Raw genomic sequence first — 19,178 nt, 5'->3', positions numbered from 1 at the left:
AATCTTATTTGAACAATATACTTTTATACACATTAAAAATACCATCTGTGTTATTTTTTGACTCGTTTCATCAGTTTGATATATTGACAAGCTCATGACTCCAAAGTGAAACCACAAGCGTTTGAACAAAGTACTTAAGCGTTTTGTAGTTTCTGTCTTTGTAATGGAACATAAACTATATATTTTTTATATTATACAGTTGAGACTAATATTTCCCATTACTCAGTCATACTGTATTATATAGATATTTCAGGAAAATAAATCATTTTGAGAGTGAATCTTTACAGCTCAAACTAACATGTATTATCAGTGAGGTTTCTGTCATATGACTTGACAGTAGCAGTAGTTTTTCCCAACAAAACCCTGAAGTTCAAGTATTACAAAGTATTGGGAGTTGTGTAGAATACAATTTTCCTGCATCCAACATCTGTGCATATGTGCTCTACAAAATCCACAGAACATTCTGACTATAGATCTGAAAATCAAAGGTCTAGTCATCGATCAACCTACCCCTTGTAAACAAAAGATACATGGTGGATTGGGCAATAGACCTAATCAATAAAACACTATGTCTGGATGCTGCTATAAACATCTGTGGCTTTGCAGGGCAGTATGTTAATGCTTTTTACAGACACATAATAGTCCCCATGATACAAACACCTCCATAATATTTTTGCAACCTCAAAAATAAATATGAAAACCTTGTTGAGGCCTAAATAATAATAAAAAATCCCACACATGATTTGTGTATTTACATAAAGCAAGGCTTACAAGTGTGAATCAAACATATTGTGTCTTGTACAAGAAAGAAACGTGGGCTTCATGAAAACCATTGGCTCTTACGGGGAATTGCTCTCACGGTTTAAGCGCTGCCCTCTATTAATCTGTGTGTTTGAGTAATGAGTATTGTGTGTATTAAATGTGTATTCTTCATAGAGTCAATGTAGGTTCGTCCCTATATCCAGGTTAGCAAATATTCAGCAACAATCAAATACCTTCAGTTGAATTGTTGTTGAATATATTCGTATTCAGTTATAATCTGACTCTGAGCACACTGACTGTGATAACCATTCACATTTCCGAGTGCAGGATTATAACAGGACGGTGGTATTTGTAGCAGAAGAGATTCAAGTTTTGAGAAATCTGATCCGATACTGCTCTTACGAATATGGATGGCAAACACACAGATCTCAGAGTTGAGTTTAAATATCTATAGCAGCCTTTGGGTTGTATCACATATTTCTAAAGTTACACCAGTCAAATAAGATGTTGGAGAGAATGGTTGTCTTTGCCTTCATATTTGGTTAGCAGATCACTTCAACACTTCACAACACATTCAATAATACCTCTATGAAACCGTTAGTCATTCTCTCTGCATCTTCTTACTCCATTTTGGACCGCTCCATCTTGGTCTTGAGGATTTCCTGAAAAACAAGGATGAATATATATATTATAGTGTGTATCGTATAGTAATCTGTAGTAATCAAATTAGGTCAGGTAAAGCAGTGTGTGCAACCAATAGTTTCCATGAAAGGTAATTTATAGACATATTTAACCCCTTAACCCCCACCTGTACTGAGTGCATTTTCTCCAGTTTGGCTTTACTCAAATCTAAAAGCTTCTTGGAAAAAAATAAAAGGGTCAAAATAGCAACAAAAACGAGGATGAAAATGCAACAGAAAAGTAACAATAAAGTGACAAAATGCGATGAGAAACGGACAAAAACGCGACAAAAAAACCTTCGAAAACACACCAAAAAAATGTGATAAACAAAAAGGGTAGATCAGTTTTGCAGGTCTTGGCTTTCAAATGAGGCGTTACACTGGCCAAGCTCTACCGTCGAGAAGCTTTTATATTTGGGTAAAGCCACACTGGGGAAAATGTGCTTGGTTCAGGCAGAGAGTAAGAGGTTAAGCAACTAAGTGTTAGAATAGATCATAACATCAGTTTGTCAATAAACTTACTTCCTCCTCATCTAGTATTACAGGGAGAGCTCTGTGAAAAGAAAAGCCACAGATTACTACACAGTTGTGAAATTATTGTTCTCTCTGAGGTATTTCCTTGTTTTCTGTAGTAACAGAATACTGATTCAAAGTTAATGATTTTAATTAGTACATACACATCTGCAACACTTGTGGGAATGTTGTCCTCCACCCATTTAAGGTCTTCATCCTGTCAACATTCAAAATATATATTTAATGATCACAATCTAAAAAGATGCAAGCGATAGCTGTTCGACAAAACTAACCTCTTTACTCAGTAATTTCTGAGAGCCGTTGGTGTCAGGCTTTGAGCCTCGCATCTTCATTCCCTCTGAAACATAATCAACAATAATCATTAGATATTGCAAGGTAAAGAAAAACATGCATATTTCTGTCAAGTGTTTCCTGGAGCATCTGTTATCCTTTGGTAAATGTATGGGTGATTCTGTCCTTGGCCTCTGTTGCCAAGGTTTACATAATACAACATCCGACAAGGTCCTCGTGGACTACATTTTAGAAAATGCCCTGTATCAAGATATTTGAGGCAGCAGAATACAATTTATTTAATTTGACTTGAAGTATCACCAGTTTATCTAGCAATGTATAGTTTGCCATTTGTTTCTCAGTACTTAACATAAGGAAGGTTTTGACACAATACTTTGTATTTGTACGTCTTAACTTCCAAAACAGCAACTTAGCAAAAGAATTGCATAGAGCAGTGGGATATATCTCACACTACATTGACCCGAGCGCTAATATTTTTCTCAACAGACACGATAGGGGCCCACAGCTCTCATAAAAAATACACGGACTAGCATGTTATTTTTGATAAATATAACCATGTATGAATATAAACTGTAACATGTTCATCATCATTTATGACCAGAGGCTTCAACTTCTTGAAAATAGAAACCTGCTCGACAACATTGGCGACATGTAATTGGCGCAAGAACTAGACGTGAAAAGAAATGGATCTGTGACGCACTTGTGTCACGCACATAGATTTGTCTCCTAAAAACAGAGGCTGATTCAAAAGTCATGCGCCGATAACAACAGTCTTACCAAAAGCCTCATTCAGCATTGGCTCCTTGGCTTCTTCCTCGTCGTCGTCTTCATCAATGAGAGGGGAATGAGAGAATCTACAAGGAATGTATAAAGTCAATGACAAACATAGTTAAAAATAGAAACAAACAAAACACACATAATCAAAACTGACCTTTGATTGTTTGCAGAGGGCCGCAGCAGCACCATAATCACCAGCAAAATAGTGGAGAAGAGAAGGCGCCAGAAAGCATCATCCACCCACAAGTCCCTCCAACCCTGTGGACACAAACAACATGACTTTGAAGTTACCGGGGATTTTGGAAGCTTTCTCTGAGAATTGACAAAACAATTATCTTTTATCTCTATCATAACCAGGATTGTAAATTAACGAGGGACATGGAAAGGAAACTGACCGTCTGGCAGTCGACCAGCTTGAAGACTTTGGTGGTCCAGATGATAAAAATAATGGAGGCTGTGGGTACAAAAGGAAACACATGTCATCATTTTGTCTGAACACAATATGTAAATAAACGTCTAGTACTGTCGACATGCAGACAAACATCTGGGGGGAACGTTTTACTCCACTTTGAAATAGATGTAATAAGGAGATCTCATGGCCTCCTTGAAGTGCTTTCTATGTAATATGTACATGCTACTGTATATTTTTGATTGACAACATCCTGCTTCTTCAAATTAGAATAATGCTGTTAGTCTTCAGGCAAACTATTTAATTTACAAAGGTGTTTGATACCCACCAGCCACTGAAAAGATGAGTGTGTTGGTAAAATGCTGGTACAATGAAAGCTTCACCACATTTCTGCGAAGCTTGAGAAGACGAGTGGTTTGAGACAGGCTGATGAAAATGTACTTGCGAGTTAAGGAAAATAAACAAACGTGTTAATGTGTTGTATGTTTTGAACTGATCTTAAAGTGGTTCGGGAGTTTTAATATCCCCTGGGCTGTCATCTCGTTATGAAAAGTAAAGGATATCCACCACATGACACAGGAGTCGATGAGGGAGAGGCTAAGATTAGCAACCAGGGCCACCGTCCCATAGAAACTCTAGAAAAACAAAAAATGTAAACAAGATAAGTAGACGGGCAAGCCTCATAACTTCGAGTATCGGTTCTAGATTTCAGGATAATATTTTTGTTGTCATGTTTAAATAAAAATCCAAGTATAAAGTAGTAGTACAGTACATAGTTACTTACTCCTGTTATTCTGAGCACACCATCCACAGAGGAGAATAGCAGGTACAAAATACCTACAGCTGCCAAGCGATGAACTGTGGTGCCCAACCTTGGCCTGGGGGAAAAGAGATATTTAGTAACTTCTCAAAATGGCCTCAGATACAGGAACAGTGATAAGCTTTATGATGTTATTTGTGCCAAGTTGCCTTAATAAATATTGCAGAATAGGATTAGGGATGGTAAAGACATCGCAAATCCTAGTGTCTGACTAAAAGAACTTAGTACATTAGAACAATAGTAGTAATACATGTACAGTCTATATTACAGCTGTAGCCAAAATGACAGAATGATGGCGGAAACTTAACAGGCTAATACATCTATGACCTCTGACAAATAGAACAAGATAATAACAAAGGGCATTAAATCACACGATTGCAACACTTACTTGACAATGCCATATCCGAGGCTCACAATCAGCACCAGAATCCGAGCGAGAGATCGTTTCAGAGCGGAGAGCAGCTCAGCGAAAATCACTGCACCTTGGACTATACAAACAAAACCGCATAAAGGCAATTTCAAAACAAAGTAAAGCAATAGAAATGATTTAACATCTCGAGACGCCGCACCGTAGTCTCCTTTGTACCGGATGCTCTGATACTCGGAGTAGAACACGGCCTTTTCCAACATGCCCAGGATGATAACGGCGCCCACCCAAAACTGTATCCTCAGCAGGTCCCTCCAGTAACAGGCGCACCACACGAGCCACAGGGCGCCGAACAGGACGTACACAATGCACATGGCCATGAAAAACTACAGGAGAAACATGTTAAAGACAGAATGCAGTAAACACTCATGAAACAGAGGGCAACTTTGACAGTCCAATTGTAAAAACATAGAGGTTTATCCTGCAACTGTACCCACCATCATAAGAGGCCAGTCTGCTGGGGAAGAATAGTCATGGGGACCCTTCATTTCCACTTTCACTGTAACAAATACAAAAATGAATAATATGTGAAAAACTATTTAATAAAAGGGGTACAATGCTATGGTTTACTGCTTTACTTGAAAAGGCAAACTTGGCCGGCAACATTGGATTTTCGTCGTCTTCAATGGAACGAATCATTGGCTGCACTTTCACGATGAACAGATAGGGGCTGTCCTCCCAAGCTTTGGCCACTGCGCTTAAGTCCTGTCAGAGATACGACACCCAAACTCATCATGCAATCATGAAAAGACTACAGAACACTGAAAGTGTGAAACAAGCTACAAAGACACTTACAGGCTTTTCAGGGAAATTAAAACTCTGATTTGAAGCAGGACTCTGCAAAGAAAGAATATTATTCAAGAGATTGTGTCTTTGTCATTGGAAAGAATAGCAAAATGGAGACACAATTACTTACATTTGGGCTACTAAGAGGCTGGTAAGGGAAGAATTCTGTATAGTACCCCTGTGAAGTGGACAGGTCGTTACAGACATAAGGGAAAATTCAACCATCAACCATTCTCACAATCAGTCACTATTTTTGAATTATAAATATGCAATTATACCGTCGTTATTTGATTTAAGTTTTGCTCAAATATATTTTGTATTGAGACAAACCTTTGGTAAGAAAAGAGAGGTGCAGTTGTCGAAGTACATGAAGCCCTGACTGTAGAAGCCGCTCCAGCCATCTTTCAACATGTGGTCCATCCCAAACATGTTCATGGCCTTCTGATCCTGCAGGGAAGCATGAAGACAACCAGGACAATGTTTAAGGACAATGTGCAATCCATTAGAAAAACACATCAAATCTTTCTACATGAATAAATTACATTTGAAGCAGGTTAAATACAAATACAAATAAATATAATTAAACAGCATAGATAAAGACTAACACAAAGACTAGTTGAAAACAATCTGTAGATGAAGCAGATGCAATGTAAAGCTGCATGTGGTGGTAGCATGTGAATTTTAGGCCATGTTGTGGTTACGACGGAAATACAATTTTGAGAGGTGTCAGTTGAGCGCTGTGGCTTGAGGCAGTGCAGTTCACGAGGACTGCAGTAAAATTAAGAAGAACATTTTCAAATGAAGTCATTTAGTGACAGCCAGAAGCATTATTCATACACTGAATATTAATCAGGTTTGTCAAAACAGACTAGGACGATGTTTTAAAAGATGCATAGACCTCTCGATTAAATTGAACAGACATACCTTAAAGCAAAAGAACGAATCGTGCTGCCAGGTCTAACCAAATTTTATGGCATTTCACAGTCCAAGCGCACAGTCATAAAGCATGGCACATTAAATAAGTAAAATATCGCAATGTACCACAATCATCTACCAGAATAATGTACAATCTCTATTTCCCTGGTACTAGTTTATGAATGAGAGTTCTGTGTAAGTTTATCTTAGGCAGCCGACGTGACCATGAGTGTGGGAGTGTGGAGTGAATGAGAGAAGCACTAACGCAGAATCAGCTTCCGACAAAACTCACCGGGGTGTTGAAGACCTCATTGTAACAGACAGAAGAGCGCAGGTACCAGCTTATGTTGAAGGCCAGGTTCTTGTCACATGACGTGGCGTCTCCTTGGACTGTGTAAATAACCCAGGCAACATTTTAAAACTGAACAAACACTACACATGCAACACACTTATTTGTGTTTTCACTGCATTTTTAAATTATGAACTCCTTCATTACAGCAACAAAAGGACACTTACATTTCATGTAGATAGTGGTGTTGGCGTACAGTGTCTTGCGAAACACGGCATCTTGGCCCTAAACATAAAATATGCAAAAAGGTCAGCACATGTTTACTAATGTAATATTATTATGGACTTCATAACCCTGATGACTTTGCATTGCAGGCCAGCAAAAGCATGAAACGCTGTATTCAAATTTGTCACAGGACAAAATACTTGAATGCATATGCGGCACTGAGACAACATTTCAGTTTTTCCTCAGAAATACTGATGCCTCCACTTGGCATGCTTCAACACATACACATTGTGGGACATTTATTACATATTATATGTATATGTGTGTACATGAAACTGAAAACAAGCAAATATTTGTCTACAGGGAGCTGCTTTGTTGGAGAGGAGGGTCAACTACATGCCACAACTTCCTCAAAGCAGTTCTTCCACACTTTCATTCTGGCTCTACGTGTGCTAACATTCTTAACAGAGTTGCATTTCACTAGTTGTAAGCTTGTAATATCAGCGTCCAGCGTACACTTACAAATGAAATATTCAGTATCTTCCTTCCATAATAATCTCTTAAATAAATAATTAAAGCGTATTAAAATATTTAAATTAATAAGATGTTATACACACTGCCTAATGCACCTTCTTCTTGGTTGGACAGCTGTCACACTCTCCTACTCAAAAATCACAGAGGAGATTGTCGTGCCATCATCTTGAGTGATATTTTACACCACGATAGTAATAATGGAGACTTTACACACTGAGTAACACGGGTGTAGATGACTATTTAAACGCATTCATAACATGCTAGATGGCTTTAGCTACACCGGCTAACAGCTGCTAATACACAACAAGACCGGACAAACTGGAAAATTAAGAAGGAATTAAGAAAAGAAATCCCAGTCATGAACGCGTAACACTCACCGCACTTATGTCCACGGTCCATACGGAGACCTCAGCGGCTATGGAGAGCCGGAGAGCCACAAAAACCAGCAAACATATCCGAGACGACAGAGCATTAGACATCTTTCTTCATCTGTGCATCAAATTCAGAGTTTTAGCTGCAGCTGCTTCAAGATCCGCGTCCACTTCCGGTGTTGGAGGCGTAGTGCGCAGCATGACCGCAAGAGGGCGCCAAATCACAACAAATAACATAATAACAATAATAATAAGGCTTCTTTCAGATTATTATAGCAATTATTATTTTAGCCTAAACACTCCGTACATTACTGACCTTAAAAAGCAGCCTACTATCTTTGTTTCATGTTTTCATGTTTTTGTTTTTTCAATGAAAGAACACCGGAAGTGCGATCCCGCTGCTGGTGAAGGGTTGCACTGATCCTTTGCGTGTATTACACTTGTCTTTCTTTTCCACAAACAGATGTTAAACACCGAACAGCCCATGTGCAATGGCGGACGTGAACGTCGCTAGGTATAAATAATCTTTCTGCCAAAATTCCAACATCCGGTGTAATGACAAACTTTGTGACATTTACATAGGCTATAACAGTACAAAATTGTTTCTTACTTCCTATCTGTTACACACGTTGTGCTTTACTTAGGTAATGTATTCCTACTGTCTCTAAAGAGTCTTTAGTAGTGCAGTTACCTTGTTACTATAGCCACTACTACGCCATTATTACAGAGATTTAAAGTAGTAAGTGTCATTATCAAGTATATAATGTGCAGCTTACAGTTTGGGAAATTCCACTGTTACCATGGAGATCTGCCATCTTTGCAGCTGTTAGCATACATTTCCATAGACTAACATTAGTTAAAAATAGTATAAAAAGTGGAGAGAAAAAAGCTGTGAAACAACTCCATTAGCTGCTGAGTTTCTGCTGGTGAATACATCTAACTCACTGTGGAGTCCAATTTTTTTAATGTGAACATTAACTCCAGCATTTTAACTTTTAGAATCTCCATTAGTTTATAATTGCTGCTTATCCCATAGTACTTAGTGATATGACATCACATTCCTGAACTCTATACTTTCTAACATTTGATTCATAATGTATACTAGCCCATCTTGTTACTGTTGTGCTTTCCTGTTTTTTTTCTCACTTGAAGTTTTCTTTTGAGTTGTTTATTTATTTATTGTCTTTCTATTTGTTCATCACTGAAATCTCCAGCGTCGTCCCCAATGATGAAGGAAAAGAGAAGTTTAAAACAAGTGAACATGTGGCTTTCTATAGGTAAATTCTGTTTAATAGCATCTTCTTTTATCCATGCTCTATTGAATAAAACTGTTCTTGTTCTGTAAAATAAGGCGGCAAATACAGGGCCCAAACAGACTGTATCGGACCCTTTTCGACTCTATGGTTCTGAGTGAAGATGGGGCCCGGTTTGATCTGATAGAGACAAACACACAGGTTTGTATAACAGCATTATTAAATTGTACTGTATTCAATTGAAAGTACTAATTCTTTATTTATTTATTTGAGCATACATTTTGCTCAGAAGGAGTGAGCGCCTGCCCCCAACTCAATATGATAAACATTTCATTTCACAATAGTACAATCAAGGTAAAAGGGAAAAAGAACAACAACAAGGAACAATAGCAAAAAGGATGAAGTGCACAGTCATGGTTGGCAAGATGGCATTTACGTTAAGGAAGATTACATGTCTGAAATTACATGTCTGTCATGTGCTATACACCTTCCCCAAACAAGTAATACTAATTACAACAATAGCAATGATAATTCTATGTAATGAAATTGTGATCACTCTCGACCCCTGAAGCTTCAGTTTCCACAGCAATAATAAGAAAATAAGCTTACATGTTCGGTCATACATTTGTAATTAGTCTCATTGACTGAAAAGAAGAACTTGTAACTTTTCAGAACAGCTTATTAACATAGACCAAACTCACAACCACTGTTTGAACTGTTCATATAATTAACAGAATGAAACATTATTACAAGAACTGTCTTGTTTCATGTAAGATCCTTACAAAGCAAGTAACAAAAGGCAGCCATTAATATATTTCTTTCAGATGGTTACCAATGCCAAATATCACCCATAATCACTTGTTTTATGACATAAGGGCACATTAATATATATATATGTATATATATTACACGCTGTTGATATTGTTTGTCATTACCATGCTCAACACCATATTAATCTGTGTACATTTTTTTTTTAATTATTCTATTATGTACAGTGTATGATATAAGCCCAAAAAGTCAGAAATAGTCCAACACAGAACAGCTACTAATTAACTAACAAATAATTACTACAAGAAGAATACTGCAGTACTAATGCTACTAATGCGTATCTCTCCATTGTGATGAAAGTTATAATGCTGCAATAATTTCTTCATTTCACAGACCAAATTGCTTTTAATTCTGTCTCCTTGTAAAAACAACACCATAAGGATAGTGATAGATGAACTCCAGCCCATTAAAGCTCGCTATAGAGTCAAAGATGTGATCACAGCAGAGCCACCGTCTGAGAGGTAAGACGCCGTAGAAAAAATAAAGGAACTTGCAGTAAAGTTTATTCAAAATGTGCTCCATTACATTTCTCAAACTACAGTATGAAGTAGATTTCCCATTGTCTTCAGGTTAAGGGTGGAAAAGCAAACCAAAGACTATACAACACTCTCCTGGTCGACTGGATATCATCAGGCCCGCGTTTGGTGTTTCCCTTTTCACATAGAGATCTTGTGTGAAGATGAAGTAAGAGTGACATTTAACCCAGAAAATAAACTGTGGTTTGAGACTCTGCAGGATACTAAAAGGCAAGGAGCGCACACAGCAATTCACACAGCAATTCCTGCTAAGAATAACATGTAAAAACAACATTTAACTTTTCTTCATTCACTGTCATTTTAGGGAAATGTCTGGCTCGATGGAGGTGAGACTAATATGATAGCAAGAAGGAAGCCTGTACTGTAACACATCATTTATTTCTGTGTACATCAACAGGAGGATAATAATTTATTATGGAAGGAGACCTTTGGGAAATTTGTGGATTACAAGGCTAATGGTTCGTGATTTTTTTATCAGAAAGTTCGCCAATGTTTTTTTTTTTCTTCAGGTCAGGCCACGTACAACAACAACTAACTACAACAGCCATGTCACACAACAAGTATATTCAGTTTTTGCACCTGTCAGGGGCCTAGACTGCAAAAAACTTTAATGGTTATCCTCACAACTGATTTCAAGGTGTTGGCCTTACTTTTCCCCTTTGAAACTAAATTAAATCTTCTCAGGTCCCAGTAGCGTTGGAGCAGATCTGCGCTTCCATGGATTCAGTCATGTCTATGGCCTCCCTGAACACGCTGACCCACTGCAGCTCAGAGACACCACGTATGCTCATAACAACTGAATACTTTAAAATGACTTTGTATGTTGTGTGTAATTTTTGGCTCATTGAAATATCTGTTTGCAGAGAGGGTGAACCTTATCGCCTCTATAACCTGGATGTTTTTGCCTACGACCTGAAAAGTCCATTTGGGCTGTACGGCTCTGTCCCGTTTGTGTCAGCTCACTCTTCAAACCGGACTCTTGGAGTTTTTTGGTTGAACGCTTCTGAAACCTTTGTCAACGTTAACCACAGTTTGATTGATGATAAGGCAAGACTGACATTTACTTTCTTTCAGACTTTACAAGCTTCATAATGTCTTGAGGAACTTCATGAAATCACACAGATGGACCGAAGCATTTTGTTTCAAAGATTTTTCTTACTATAACCAGACAATTACAAAATGTTAGATTGATAGTTAGTCACGCTTAAAGGGATATTTCAGGATTTTTGACATAGGGCCTCATTTCCTAGTTTTTCCAAAGTGTTGTTGATTTCTGGAGATATATATTTTTTTAATTTATTTAATTTATTTATTATTTTAAATGCAAAATGGTTATATTTTAAAAATTATTCAGTCAACACAGACATTTATATCGGTAGTCTGGTGTTATAAGTGATTTGCCTCAGGTGCACTGTGCTTGGTTCAGACTGTTTTTAATGCAGGCTACTAGTTACCACAGACATGTGCTAACCTAGCACTAGCCTAGCACCACTGAACTCTTTAAATATAACAACTGCATGAATAACAAAACAAACAAAAAATCTCCAGAAATCAACAACACTCTGGATAACTATGGAAATACTGGAAATGAGGCCTTATGTCAAAAATCCTGAAATATCCTTTTATATGTAAAAGTCATCAATCAGCAATAAATGTTATGTTGTTGTTTGGATCCTTATGTGAAATATCTTGATGTCCGATTCAGGGCGACTCGGCCTCCCCAGTGAAGAGGAGGCGCGTTCAGCCCCACACCGACCTCCACTGGCTTTCAGAGAGCGGGATCATCGACTGCAGGGTTCTCCTCGGGCCACAACCAAAGCAAGTGTTTTCACAGTACGCCCAGCTCACAGGTGTGTGTTCAACATGTTTTCACCATGTCACAAATTACTGAATGACTTAAAATGGCACATGCAGGTAGATATAGGGATTGAGCTCAGGAATATAAACAACATAAAATGGAAAATTGTTTGTTTATGAATGCACTAAACAGGCAATTCCCTATTAGCAAAGACACTACAATGCTGAAGAGTAGGCCATCCCAAATCCTTTCCTCTCTGTCAGGTTACCAGTCGCTGCCCCCTCTGTTTGCCCTCGGGTATCACCAGTGTCGATGGAACTACGACGATGAGGCTGATGTCACAGCTGTGGACGCTGGATTTGACCTCAACAAAATCCCATACGACGTCATTTGGCTGGACATCGAGCACACCGACAGGAAACGCTACTTCACCTGGGACCCTGCGCTTTTCCCCAAACCTGCAGAACTACAGCGCCACCTGGAGAAGAAGAAGAGGAAGGTCAGTGTGGGAAAGTAGGAAAGACTTTGCATTCTCACCAGGGAAAATGCAGGATATTTGGCGATTTGAAGTGTTTCTATATTATTACTAAGACAATACTGCATGTTTCCTGGTCATTTACAGACTTTATATCATGTAAGGGTAATGATTAACCTCTGAACCCCCGCCTCATATTACCATCAAGTGTGTGTCCTGTTATTTAAGTTCCATGTTATTTCTATCCTATTACCAAACTATGGCGGTTCTGATCAATAAATTCAAACTACTTGGTCCCTATTCAGCATTATACATTAATTTAAGGATAAAATTACTTGTGTCTCATGTGCTGAGAAGAGTCTGGATGCAGCAGATGGAGTGGCACGTGATCAGTGGATCTTCACTTCTCCACAGGAAATGACGTCACCTCTACAGGAGGTCATTTCCTGTGTTAAACTAATCCAAACTAACCCTAGGCCTAACCTTAAGGATAGTTAGAAATAGGAAGGATAGGTTTACTAAAGGCGTCTTATTGAGATTCATTTAAATAAAAGTAGCGGGACACCATTTCCTGTGGAGGTGTGGAGCTCCACTGTAACTCTCCATTGGCTGCATTGAGACCCTCTTGCTTATTAACATGCAATGTCCCAATCAATTACCAAATAATATTGATTACACGGTTGGGAAACTTTTGGTCTATCTTTCCTGTTAAAAGATGTAAGAATAATTTGGCGATGTGTCTCCATTTTCAGCTGGTTGTTATTAGTGACCCTCACATCAAGCTGGATCCTGATTGGCCGCTGTTCTGTGAGGCGCGGGACAGCGGCCACTTTGTGAAGGACAGAGAGGGGCAGATCTTTAAGGGCTCCTGCTGGCCAGGTAATTAAACCCATTATAACCCATCCACATGCATTGTGTTAGAAATATAATAAGTAAGTAAGAAAGACACGTATTTGGAGTTTGTCATATGGTAAATGGTAAATGGTCTCAACTTATATAGCGCTTTTCCACCTACATTAGGCACTCAAAGCGCTTTACAGCAAGGATCCACTCACCCATTCATACTCTCATTCATACACCAGTGTACGCAGACACTGGGGGCAATGTGGGTGAAGGACACAACGACAGTGTACACTTTCAGGAGGTGGGAATCGAATCCCTGACCTTCCAATCATGAGACGACCCGCTCTACCATCAGCGCCACTGTTTACTTCTTTCTGCCTGATCTACTGAATACTGCATGCAATACATCACTTTATATATTTTTGTAATATTTTTTAATCCCAGGTGAGTCCTGCTATTTGGATTTCAGTAACCCAGCCACACGAGCATGGTACTCAAGATGCTTTTCTCTCAAAAACTACAAGGTAAGTCCTCAATACCAATAAGTAAGTAGTAGTATTAAGTATTGTTGTCCATGTTTTAGATATGTTTTTTGTTATAACAGGGATCTACGTCCTCATTGTTTGTGTGGAACGATATGAATGAACCGTCAGTGTTTGATGGACCTGAGCAGACGATGCCTAAAGACGCGCTGCACTTTGGGGACTGGGAGCACAGAGACCTGCACAACCTGTACGGCTTCTATCAAGTACGGTAAACTGTTGTACACAGGAGACATCGTATATTCACTTAAATATAACATTAACTTGATAGAACTTGATACATTAGCTTAGCTGTATCTCAAGAAATGTTCTCAAGAGTTCGTTAGGTACAAACTCTGTGACTGTAAAGTTATTTCGGTTACAGTTGCCTTTTTACTGCCATGTGATTTACTAGACCTAATAATGTAGCCAGTGTTCATGTTACTTAGTCGTTTCCTTGTGCGTTTTAGCAAATGGCGACAGCTGAAGGCCTGTTGACTCGGTCTGGAGGGCTACATCGGCCATTTGTGCTGTCACGCTCTTTCTTTGCTGGCTCACAGAGATTCGGTTTGTAGTCACATACTGAACATGTGATCATTTTCGAAGCAGTTTAAAGACCACACTGTTTACAATTTCATCTCAAATATGGTTGTTTTTTTAGGTGCAGTATGGACAGGGGACAATGTGGCCACCTGGGACTATCTGAAGATCTCCATACCAATGGTGTTGTCCCTAAGCGTGGCGGGAATTGCGTTTTGTGGCGGTAAAATTCAAATTTGGGGATTGCCAATTAAATCACCAGAATAAAATAAAAATAGGTAGAAAAGTTGCTTTTGTTTTCAGCGGATGTGGGAGGATTTGTCAAGGACCCCACACCGGAGTTACTGGTGCGATGGTACCAAGCTGGTGCCCTTCAGCCATTTTTCCGAGGACATTCCGCCAACGTAACAAAGCGGCGTGAGCCCTGGCTGTTTGGGGACGAGGTCACTGCTGTAATTCGAGCCACTATCCACCAGAGGTCCTTGTCACATTTATTTCCGCTGCTCCTCTGGATGCTCACACTATTGTTGCTCAATTTTTCCCCTCTTAACTATAGATATCTACTGCTGCCGTTTTGGTACACACTATTTTATTGGGCTCACACAACGGGGCTGTCTCCACTCAGGTCACTTTATTTCAACACACACTTAAAAGATGAACGGTGACAAGAGTGGACATATGTAAAACCAATAATTTAAACTCTACAGACCTTTGTGGGTGGAGTTTCCAAAAGAAGAGGACACTTTCACCATAGACAATGAATACATGATTGGTAAAGTTGTTTTATTTAAGTTTTCTGACAAAGTAGGATCGTATGAAAGTTTTCCAAGTATCCACTGTCCTTCATGTAGGTGGTGCTTTATTGGCCTGTCCCATCACTGACCCAGGTGTCCAACAAGTTCAAGTCCTGCTGCCTGGCTCTGATGAGGTAAATTAACCTCTTAACAGTTAACCGAATGCATTTTCTCTAGTTCAGCTTTACACAAATAGGCCAGTGTAACACCTCATTTGAAAGCTAGGACCTACAAAACTCTCATCTAAATGGAGCTTTTTCCTCGCCTTGTTGCCACTTTATGGACATTTTTTCCACAGCTTTTTTGTTGGGTTTTCGTCACATTTTTTGCTGCATTTTCATTGCTTTTTGGCATTTTTTTTTCTTTTTTGTTCTTCTTTTGTGTTGTTTTCTTGTTGCTCTTTTGTAGCTTTTTTGCCACTTTTCTGTTGCTCATTTTTGTTTTTTTGGTCACGTTTTCCTCACACATTTTTGTTTAAGTCATCGCTTTTTTGTCACATTTTTGTTGCTCTTTTGTTACATTTTCATCCTTGTTTTTGTCTCATTTTCATTGCTATTTTGACACTTTTTTCAAGACGCTTTTAGCTTTGGGTAAAGCCAAACTGGAGAAAATGTGTCCGGTTCAGGTGGGGGTTAAGAGATACGGATATAGTACAATTTTCTTTTAACTTTTTTTGTCCATTCAGTGTTTGTGTTGATTACATAGTATCTAAAAGTACGTAATGTAAAAGTAGCCTGTACTGTTTCAGATTTGGTATGACGTCCAATCACTGACAGCGCACAAAGGAGGCAGGACAGTCTGTCTGCCTGTCACCATGGAAACAGTATGTTAACCTATTATCTTGTTTTATACATATGTGACATACGTTTTGTTAGAGTTACAACGAGTTTAGGAAGTCTACCCCACTGTTTATGTTTTTTTTATTTCAGCTACAGAATAGATAGAATTAAGAAATGATTTAAAACGTCTGAACTTTCTGAACCCACTATAAAAGCACAGTATCATGGCAATTTTAGTCTCTTGCTCTGTTCGTTGTGTAGGTCCCTGTGTTCCAGCGCGGAGGGACAATTATCTGCAGGGCGACAGGGACTGGTTCATGCACAGCGGACTTCCAGAAACAGCCGCTGTCATTGACTGTGGCTTTAAACTCTCAGGTGAGAAGCATGAATGGGCAACTAACCAGATCCACTTTATTTATGCCTGCAACCAGGAAGTAAAACAATTTCAACTTGTACTGAGACATTTTGCAGTTGGACCCTGTTATACTCTAATTTGTTATCAAAATACATTATTTAACCGCTTAACCCCCACCTGAACGGAGCACATTTGGCTTTATCCAAATCTAAAAGCTTCTTGAAAAAAGTGTCAAAATAACGACGAAAACAAGGATGAAACTGCAACAAAAGAGCAACAAAATGTGACCAGAAAAGTGACAAAAACATAACAAAAAAGCCACAATACCAATACAAAAGTGACAAAAAAAGCAACAAAAGAGTGACAGAAATGTTGCGAAAAAAGTGACAAAACAAACAATGCAAACAATGCAAGAAAAAATATATGTTTAGATTACTTTTGTAGGTCTTAGCTTTCAAATGAGCAATTATTCTGGCCTGTAGGCTGTGAGCTTTTAGACTTGGGTAAAGCTGAACTGGAGAAAACACACTTGGTTAAGGCGGGGGTTAAGAGGTTACTACCCCATTCTTTTTTTTTTTTTTTTTTTTTTTTAAATAGAGCAATATATTGAAAAATGCCAGAGAATATGGGGTCTTCAGAAGAGATTCAAAAAATGTGTTTGTTTAATTTATTTCTAAGCCTAATTATGGTCTGTACACATATTTTACCAGGAAGTAGCTGGAGGAGAACTGTATCTGGACGATGGTTATTCATTCAATTACCTGGACACAAAGACCTTTTGTCTGCGCAGGTTTAAGATGGACTCAGGTTTACTCTGCTCCCGGTGAGAGAAATACTCCTCCCCTTTAGGTTTGTTTTGTTCTACAAGCCTGGCTATAATTAAAATGTTTGTCCTGTTGCCTTTTTAGTGCTTTTAGTGAAGAGGGATCATTTGACTCTGACACAGTTATACGGTCAGTTAAGATTATGGGGCAGAAGAGCACGCCGTCCTCTGTACTTTTGTCCGTCTCAGGTAAGAGAAATATCACTGGTTCATAGAGGCAAATACAGCTCAATATTACATTGTGAGGAAACTCTGATAACGTGGACAACTTTTTATTTTACATTAACACAATGATTTACTCTAATGACAATTGCTGATCTGATTTGTCATGGTTTCGAATCAAGACTTCAACCTACTTTACCTTTCTCTGTATTTTGTCTGGACAGGTGTTGTGGAGAAACCAGCTTTTAATTTTGATGAGAGCTGCAGGATTTTGACCCTGAACAACCTGAACCTCAGAGTAGTGACAGACTGGGAGATACAGGTCCACACTGACACATAACATCACCCACAGAGAATGACACCGTTCCCCTCATAGACGACTTGAAAGTATGATTATGTAAATCAGTGTCCATCAAGGCAAAGCTGTACTGATTTTGTTAAAGTAGTCTAGGTGAATTATTGGAAGTTGACTCTGTGTTTTCCTGCCGTGCTTGACCCGACCTTTCCCTAAACGGTTAACCCTTGAGAGCGGCTGAGACAAAGGGGCACAAAGAGAATGATCTTGGCTTGAAACAAAGTTAGCCTCAGCCTATTATCTGATACTAGAAGAAATGTTCATACCAGTATTTTGTCGAACAGCTTATCCTGCCTTCTGTCTGAAATAGAAAACAGTTTTATGGTAACAAGGCCAAACCAGTGACTATTTTAATGATGGAATTAAGTTTTGTGTGTATTTGATGTCATTATGTGTGGTATTATAGTGGTACTACTGAGTAATAATATCTGATTGCATTTGAAGGTCTCTGTTTAAATCAAGTGTTAAATCTTAGGTATTGTGATGTTTTATATAATAATGCTTCAGCATTGTGTCTGTATTTCAACATGGCCCAAACCTTTCACACCAAATACCACCTAATAAAATATTCAACCTCCAAGTACTACCAGCTCTAGATCTAAACTGGGTGTAAACCATGTCTTAACCAGAACAAAATCATTATTTTTTTCATATATATTTGTTGGATTTTAGTTTACATAAGGCAAAACAAAAACAAAAAACAGAACAGAACATTCCGGCTCAATTCAAAGACAAGTGGAAAGCTCAGAGTCTGTCATGTGCTATGCGAGTTCACATTATGCCTCTACTGTTAGTATAGATGATATGTCCATGTACCGCATTAAAGGGTCCCATATTTTGTGAAACACAACGTCTCTACATTGCAATTTGCTGCTTAAATAATCCAAGGACACACTTTCAAGTACTGTATGATGCCACTGACTTTTGCAAGGTGCTTTATCTGTAATCTAGTTGAGAAGAATACATTTCCTTGCACAGAATGTATCCTGTGAAGTTGCCTACCATACTTCCCTGTGTACTTTAGTCATATGAAAATGAATAAAGTCTAAAACTGCAGATAGAAGTACCACCATGTTCCCCAGTTTGAAAAAAAAAGAAAAAAACTATATTAGAGCAATATTTTGCTTATGCTGCAACTAATTTTGTAATAACACTGAGTAATGTAGCGTCAGAATTACACCACAATTGCAATAACAATATGAATGCACAGTATCTAGACTCATTAAACATATTTCCTCATCCCTTACAAAAACCTGTAAAAGATTATTAATGTGTAATATTTAGGATGTCCATATT

The 19,178-nt window shown here is 38.5% G+C and overlaps 2 protein-coding genes across 2 annotated transcripts; one reads left to right on the top strand and one right to left on the bottom strand.

Annotated features, from left to right (window-relative positions):
• Positions 1 to 1,109: 1,109 nt before the first annotated feature.
• On the bottom strand, positions 1,110 to 7,994 carry LOC306975680 (transmembrane protein 87A-like). The gene is made up of 20 exons (XM_079573323.1): positions 7,827 to 7,994; positions 6,918 to 6,975; positions 6,694 to 6,791; positions 5,817 to 5,933; positions 5,617 to 5,664; positions 5,496 to 5,537; positions 5,279 to 5,405; positions 5,138 to 5,199; positions 4,843 to 5,026; positions 4,662 to 4,761; positions 4,238 to 4,331; positions 4,017 to 4,088; positions 3,782 to 3,890; positions 3,440 to 3,498; positions 3,199 to 3,302; positions 3,045 to 3,121; positions 2,249 to 2,313; positions 2,120 to 2,172; positions 1,965 to 1,995; positions 1,110 to 1,424 (listed from the first exon to the last, which is right to left on the bottom strand). The coding sequence occupies exons 1-20, from the start codon at positions 7,926 to 7,928 to the stop codon at positions 1,383 to 1,385; spliced, it is 1,644 nt and encodes a 547-aa protein (XP_079429449.1). The 5' UTR covers positions 7,929 to 7,994; the 3' UTR covers positions 1,110 to 1,382.
• A 274-nt stretch (positions 7,995 to 8,268) lies between these two features.
• On the top strand, positions 8,269 to 18,284 carry ganc (glucosidase, alpha; neutral C). Its single transcript, XM_079573329.1, has 24 exons — positions 8,269 to 8,334; positions 9,035 to 9,097; positions 9,172 to 9,274; positions 10,235 to 10,362; positions 10,471 to 10,678; positions 10,835 to 10,895; positions 11,122 to 11,218; positions 11,301 to 11,484; positions 12,143 to 12,287; positions 12,499 to 12,734; positions 13,463 to 13,589; positions 13,998 to 14,077; positions 14,158 to 14,301; positions 14,545 to 14,641; positions 14,736 to 14,837; positions 14,918 to 15,092; positions 15,171 to 15,239; positions 15,322 to 15,386; positions 15,466 to 15,542; positions 16,157 to 16,231; positions 16,449 to 16,562; positions 17,253 to 17,365; positions 17,451 to 17,554; positions 17,752 to 18,284. The coding sequence occupies exons 1-24, from the start codon at positions 8,312 to 8,314 to the stop codon at positions 17,865 to 17,867; spliced, it is 2,706 nt and encodes a 901-aa protein (XP_079429455.1). The 5' UTR covers positions 8,269 to 8,311; the 3' UTR covers positions 17,868 to 18,284.
• The last annotated feature ends 894 nt before the right edge of the window (positions 18,285 to 19,178 follow it).

Source organism: Gobius niger (assembly GCF_951799975.1).
Source record: "Gobius niger genome assembly, chromosome: 16".
NCBI lineage: Eukaryota > Metazoa > Chordata > Actinopteri > Gobiiformes > Gobiidae > Gobius > Gobius niger.
This window is presented reverse-complemented; position numbering and strand designations above follow the sequence as displayed.

What these genes read in the sequence shown, in the direction of transcription:
- LOC306975680 (XM_079573323.1), bottom strand. Translation starts at nt 7,928, where the DNA reads ATGTCTAATGCTCTGTCGTCTCGGATATGTTTGCTGGTTTTTGTGGCT. An exon ending in CCGGTACAAAGGAGACTACG is followed by an intron (nt 4,762 to 4,842) that starts GTGCGGCGTCTC and finishes TTGTTTGTATAG; the next exon opens with TCCAAGGTGCAGTGATTTTC. An exon ending in TAATACTAGATGAGGAGGAA is followed by an intron (nt 1,425 to 1,964) that starts GTAAGTTTATTG and finishes CTTGTTTTTCAG; the next exon opens with GAAATCCTCAAGACCAAGAT.
- ganc (XM_079573329.1), top strand. Translation starts at nt 8,312, where the DNA reads ATGGCGGACGTGAACGTCGCTAG. An exon ending in CTGCAGCTCAGAGACACCAC is followed by an intron (nt 11,219 to 11,300) that starts GTATGCTCATAA and finishes ATCTGTTTGCAG; the next exon opens with AGAGGGTGAACCTTATCGCC. An exon ending in TGCTGGCTCACAGAGATTCG is followed by an intron (nt 14,642 to 14,735) that starts GTTTGTAGTCAC and finishes TTGTTTTTTTAG; the next exon opens with GTGCAGTATGGACAGGGGAC.